This window comes from Alligator sinensis, unplaced genomic scaffold (genome assembly GCF_000455745.1).
Source record: "Alligator sinensis unplaced genomic scaffold, ASM45574v1 scaffold371_1, whole genome shotgun sequence".
NCBI classification, from domain to species: Eukaryota; Metazoa; Chordata; order Crocodylia; family Alligatoridae; genus Alligator; species Alligator sinensis.
In genome coordinates this window covers 1,011,584-1,017,208 of record NW_005842262.1, presented here as the reverse complement: position 1 = coordinate 1,017,208, position 5,625 = coordinate 1,011,584, and the positions used below count along the sequence as shown (strand labels likewise).

Here is a 5,625-nt window from a genome sequence, read left to right as displayed (position 1 = left end):
TCTCCCCATAGCTTTGTGTCATCTGCAAACTTGGACAGAGTACATTTCACTCCCTCGTCCAAGTCACTGATGAAGACATTAAAGAGTATCGGTCCAAGGACCGAACCCTGTGGGACCCCACTTCCCACACCCTTCCAGGTCGAAACCGATCCATCCACCATGACTCTCTGGGTGCGGCCCAGGTGATGATCACTCACCCAGGTGGTCAAGTACCCACAGACCCCTCACCAGGTCATCGTGTGTGGCAAGGGCCAAGTCCAGCAAGGCATTTTCCCTTGTGGGACTATGCACCTCCTGGGTTAGGTGGAGGTCCTGTATCCCGGTTAGGAACCCACGTGAGCATTCGGACCTGGCTGACTGCTACTCCCAGCAGATGTCTGGGTAGTTTAGGTCACCTATGACAACCACATCCCTTGACTTTATAGCCTCCATGAGCTGACCTGAGAACTCCAGGTCCAGCTCGTCCCCCTGGTGAGGCGGTCTGTAGTACATGCCCACTAACAAGTCCCTTTCCCCACGCCCCCCTTGCATTCTTACCCAGAGCACCTCATTTTGCTCCTCCTTCAACCCCATCCTGATCACTGAGGATGTGTCTTGCTCTTTGACATATAGTGCTACTCCCCACCCCTTTTCCCTGCTCTCTCTCTCCTGTAAAGCCTGTATCTCTGGATATCCACTGCCCAGTCATGGGTAGAATCCCACCAGGTTTCCATGAGCCCCACTAGGTCTGGGTTTTTGCTAGCTAGAAGGAGGGTGAGTTCCTCCTGCTTATTCCCCATGCTTTGAGCATTTGTGTAGAAGCATTTGAGGCCTCCTGTAGGTGTCTGTGCCACCCCCTTGTTCCTAAGTCTGCCTTGGCCCCTGTCACTTACTTGGGTATTACCTGTGCTCATCACTTGGCTTGTTCTAGAAAGCAAGTTAATCGGTAGACCCTAGCAACAGACTGTTTTTAGCTCCTCTCTAATAACTGGTAGGGCACCATTGTCTTCTTTCTTTTGTAAAGAGAACTACATATGTACACTTTGGGAACTTGACAACTGATTTTATTTTTGGATTTTATATTATAGAACTGGATACTAATATTCCTTAAACCTATTTCTTTCATTTCAGCTTTTTAGTGATATCACTTCTCTATACAACCTAAATGTTTCCACTTCCACCAAAACACTAGTGAGGATTGTATCACCCCAAGAAAACTGGAACTCATCTAACACCTTTTCTCCGGCTTCATTTCCCAAGTCTTTGATCTCCAGCATTCAAGGAGACCAGAAGGATCAGTGTTCAGAATTGCCTGATAATGTACAGAACACCATAAATCAGTACAAAAATGGATCTGGTTCTCCACTGAAATCAAGTGAAAGCCAAAGAATTTTAGCATCTTCACTACCTTATTATGGATGGGTCAGTTGTCCTGAAGAAACAGATGGTAGTGAAAATAGTCAACATTATCTTCCTTCTCTGAGAAATGTAGCAACAGAGAGAGCAGTTAGTCCCTCATTTTTAAAACAGAACAATTCAAATATATTCACTTCTTCAGTTCATATGAATCATGAAGCCAGAATCCCACCACTGAGTCACAGCCAAGATGTCACTGACTCCAACCTTTCAAGTTACTTGCAAAAAGAGTTTCATGCTTCAAATGCAGCAGTAGGCAGCAAGCTGGATACCTCTGATTCCTCAGTCCTTCCAAAGAACTCTGAGGCCTTTGCTCATCAGGATATTAACAATCATTTCTTTCATGTACAGACACAACCACTGATAATGCATTGTAACTCTGATCAGGCTTCCAAGCAGGCATGGTATCTTGTCTCTAAAAAAGATGATTTTTTTGCAAGCTTTAATGAATTTCCATTCCAGAGAAGTTCTAAGAATTTTCTAGAAAAATTTTCAGGGATGGCAGACAGCAGTGCAGGAGTTCAGGATAAGGGGACTCTCTGGCCTAAGTATCCATCTGATCACACATTGGATTCATTGGCACCTCACTTCAGTCTCTGTGATTCATTTGCTAATCCAAATGAACAAAGGAATCTAAATTTTTACCCAAAAGCTAGAGAATCTTCGAGAAAGAGGCAGCCTGGTGAATCTTTATTAAACCATAAGGAAAAAGATGTTTTAACAGGTATAGTTAAGTCTTGTGAAAATCTGCTGAGATTAGTCTTTATCTATATTAAAAACAGAAATATCTAGATAGAAGACAAGATCTTTGGAGAAACAGGTTATAAATTATAAATTAAATCAATTGTAAATAAATTAAATAATGTAAATTGAACCTTTGTATTCCTAAAAAGGGATGCACCCTTGCATGTTGCCCTTATTATTATCTTTTAACATTTGAATGTTTAATCTTGGTTATATTCCTAGTATATTCAGGAAGTGTGAGCAGTGTTCCATTGTATACTCAAATTTAGTAAATGACTTAAAATTCTTTCATATTTTCTGAGTCACTGCTCTCATTTTAATCTCTTCACTCTACAGTGAAGCTTATGCAATGCCCAAGAACTTTCACTAATTGTACGAGAATCCTTTATGAAAACACCAATAACCAATTGATATCATCCTGTCTCAAGGGTTAAGACAAGCTGGCAGAGTCAATTGTAACATGGTGTGCTGCTTTTAATTTTAAATGGGGAGGGGGGAGGTATTAAGGTGATAATAAGAGACCTGTAAACAAACTGGCTGTCACTCTCTTGGGAGGTGTGAGGCACTGCTTGGTGGATAATAATACTGCAGCAAATGGAAATGGAAGTTTTACCTTCAATAAGCAATTGTATAGGAATCAATCACCTGCCACCAGACACCCCACTGTCTGTCCTATTCAACAAACTGCAGAATACCAATACTCTTACAGCACACACATACACAAAGATGAAAACTGATTAAAGCAGCAAAGATATGGGCTTTGTTTTTTGTCTTGGCTTTTGGTAGAATGGGCTTTTTTTAGTTCAGTACTTAGGAGCCAAAAGAAAACAACTAAAGACAAGTCACGTATTAGACAGTTGTGCATAGTCACAAAGAATGGTCCAGTTGCATGAAAGATGTTGCCTGTTATTACTACTGAGAAAAACATACCTATGACACTTTGCTAGATAAATCACACCTTTCTTTTTTCCCCCCTTTTCCAGGTTTAGGACTTGTACAGGTACCACAGCTTAAGAAAAAGCGACTGACATTTGAAAAAGTACCTGGAAGAAGTGATGGACAAACACGTCTTAAATTCTTTTGAAGGAAATTGAGAATTAGATATGACAGATGTTTTTTTAATTGTGTGGAATATTTCAAGGGAGCCATTTTAAATAATTTAATAATTACTTTTGCCCCAGTTTTCTGGTAATTTTCATATGCTGAGAAGTTATTTGGTTAAGGATTTGCATTATTAATTAATATTATTTTTTAAATATTTTACCAAACAAGTTAGTTGCTTAAACCTGGAGAACTACTAGAAAGAAATGTCCGTTCTTAGTGATAAATAAAAGATCATTTTAAAAGAATGTTTTCACTTAAATATATGGTCTCTCAATTTGTTCCCATAGCTAATATAAATCAATGACAAAGGACCTTCATTATAAAAAAAGCCATGTTCATTTGACCAAACCATACACTAAAACCTACGGACATCCCTGGATCATTTCATAAGAAGGTTGCTCTCTGAGGAGTGGTTAGTAGGGATGTGCAAAGCTTCAGTCCCTGATTCGATTTGGTGGAGATTCGGCCCAATTCGGTGGCCAAATCTCCTAATTTTAATTGAATCAAAGGACGCTTTAATCTTTCCGAATTGAACTCTCTGAATCAATTCAGAGAGATTCGGTGATTCGAACATAGTCACAGCTTTAAATGTTTTTTCTACATACCTCTAGGTACCAGGCAGCTTGTGAATGCTGTGCTGCTGGGACGAATGGAGTGTCCCATAGAAGTGCAGGGGAATCCCCAGTGTGCTTGGCAGCAGACCCGGAAGTGGACTAGAAGCACTTCCGGGTCTGCCAGAGAGCGTGCTGGGGGTTCCCCCGCACCTCCTTGACTTGGCAGCTGATGCCTCCTAGGTCTGGGGGGGCACCCAGGGTCCCCCTGTGGCCGACTGCTGAGCTGGGGAGGGTCACTGGGGACCCCCCCCATGCACTCCTTGGAAGACTCAGAAGTGGACTGGAAGTACTTCCGGTCCCCTTCGGGTTTGCCGCTGACCACGTCCCCCCCCACACACACACTCCCGTGGGACACGCTATGCACCGCAGCATTGCACTGTTCACGAGCTGTGCAGGTACCTCAAGGTATGTAGAAAAAACATTTAAAGCTGCGTCTATGTCAGTATCACTGATTCTCCGAATCAGCATCAAATCTTCAGATTCATATTCGGCTGAATTGAATCAGGGACAGTGATCCGAATCAACAAATTCAATCACTGTCCCCGATTCGGCCCGAGTCTGAATCAAATAGGGCCCACTTCACACACCCCTAGTGGTTAGGATGTTGCATTTCCAACCTTGCAGGTGGCTCAAGATCTGAGGATCTCAAGGCGGCTTATGTCAGGTTAGGACTGTCAAATGCACGCAGGCCCAGTGCCTCTGTGTTTATCCAGATGGTTTCACTTCTCCATGATAGTATGACTCTTTTTCAATCCTGAGCTTCCCAAGAGGCTCAGCTGTTGTGCACAAACATTCCTCTCCCTTCTTCCCCTTTGTCCTTATAGCAATGGCATGAAGGGCAATGTAGTGCAGTGATACATACTAGTTATCTGTCTCATAGCACAGAGTAAAAATAATGCTAGCCAGACAAGCAGAGAGGCACAGGTGCCTAACCCAGGCAATTAGGAACTAGATAGCTAATGGGGCTGTGCAAAACTTCGGCAGCCGTTCAGTTTTGGAGGTGTTTCGGCCCATTTCAGCACCTGAAACACCGAATCCAAACGGAAGGCTCCAAAACATCTGGGTGGTGAATTGGGTGGCAACATTTGGGTGGCAACATTTGCCACCCACAAATCTGGGTGGCAATATTTGGGTGGCGAATTGGCTAGAGGGTCGTACCCAGAGAGTCGTAGTGGATGGGTCAGTATTGACCTGGAAAGGTGTGGGCAGTGGGGTCCCGCAGGGCTCGGTCCTTGGACCGATACTCTTTAATGTCTTCATCAGCGACTTGGACGAGGGAGTGAAATGTATTCTGTCCAAGTTTGCGAATGACACAAAGCTATGGGGAGAAGTGGACACGCCGGAGGGCAGGGAACAGCTGCAAGCAGACCTGGACAGGTTGGACAAGTGGGCAGAAAACAACAGAATGCAGTTCAACAAGGAGAAATGCAAAGTGCTGCACCTAGGGAGGCAAAATGTCCAGCACACCTACAGCCTAGGGAATGACCTGCTGGGTGGCATGGAAGTGGAAAGGGATCTTGGAGTCCTAGTGGACTCCAAGATGAACATGAGTCGCCAGTGTGACGAAGCCATCAGAAAAGCCAATAGCACTTTATCGTGCATCAGCAGATGCATGATGAACAGAACCAAGGAGGTGATAATTCCCCTCTATCGGGCGCTGGTCAGACCGCAGTTGGAATACTGCGTGCAGTTTTGGGCACTGCACTTCAAGAGGGATGTGGATAACCTGGAGAGGGCCAGAGAGATCGCCACACGTATGGTTAAGGGC

At 43.9% G+C, this 5,625-nt stretch overlaps 2 protein-coding genes across 2 annotated transcripts in view; both read left to right on the top strand.

Annotated features, from left to right (window-relative positions):
* Nucleotides 1–1,879, top strand: part of LOC102386025 (uncharacterized protein C9orf84) — a 94,283-nt gene extending 92,404 nt beyond the window's left edge. The window contains exons 23-24 of the mRNA XM_025208977.1: nucleotides 1,111–1,763; nucleotides 1,858–1,879. Coding sequence (XP_025064762.1) covers nucleotides 1,111–1,763; nucleotides 1,858–1,879 — 675 coding nt within the window. The remainder of the gene's footprint in view (nucleotides 1–1,110; nucleotides 1,764–1,857) is intronic.
* LOC112550945 (uncharacterized protein C9orf84-like) lies at nucleotides 1,845–3,412 on the top strand. The gene is made up of 2 exons (XM_025208971.1): nucleotides 1,845–2,119; nucleotides 3,123–3,412. Exons 1-2 carry the CDS (start codon nucleotides 1,894–1,896, stop codon nucleotides 3,221–3,223), a joined length of 327 nt encoding a protein of 108 aa, XP_025064756.1. The 5' UTR covers nucleotides 1,845–1,893; the 3' UTR covers nucleotides 3,224–3,412.
* Nucleotides 3,413–5,625: the final 2,213 nt, after the last annotated feature.

Coding starts and splice junctions, on each gene's coding strand:
- LOC112550945 (XM_025208971.1), top strand. CDS start 1,894: ATGGCAGACAGCAGTGCAGGAGTTCAGGATAAGGGGACTCTCTGGCCT. Junction 2,120..3,122: donor GGAAAAAGATGTTTTAACAG/GTATAGTTAAGT, acceptor CCCCTTTTCCAG/GTTTAGGACTTGTACAGGTA.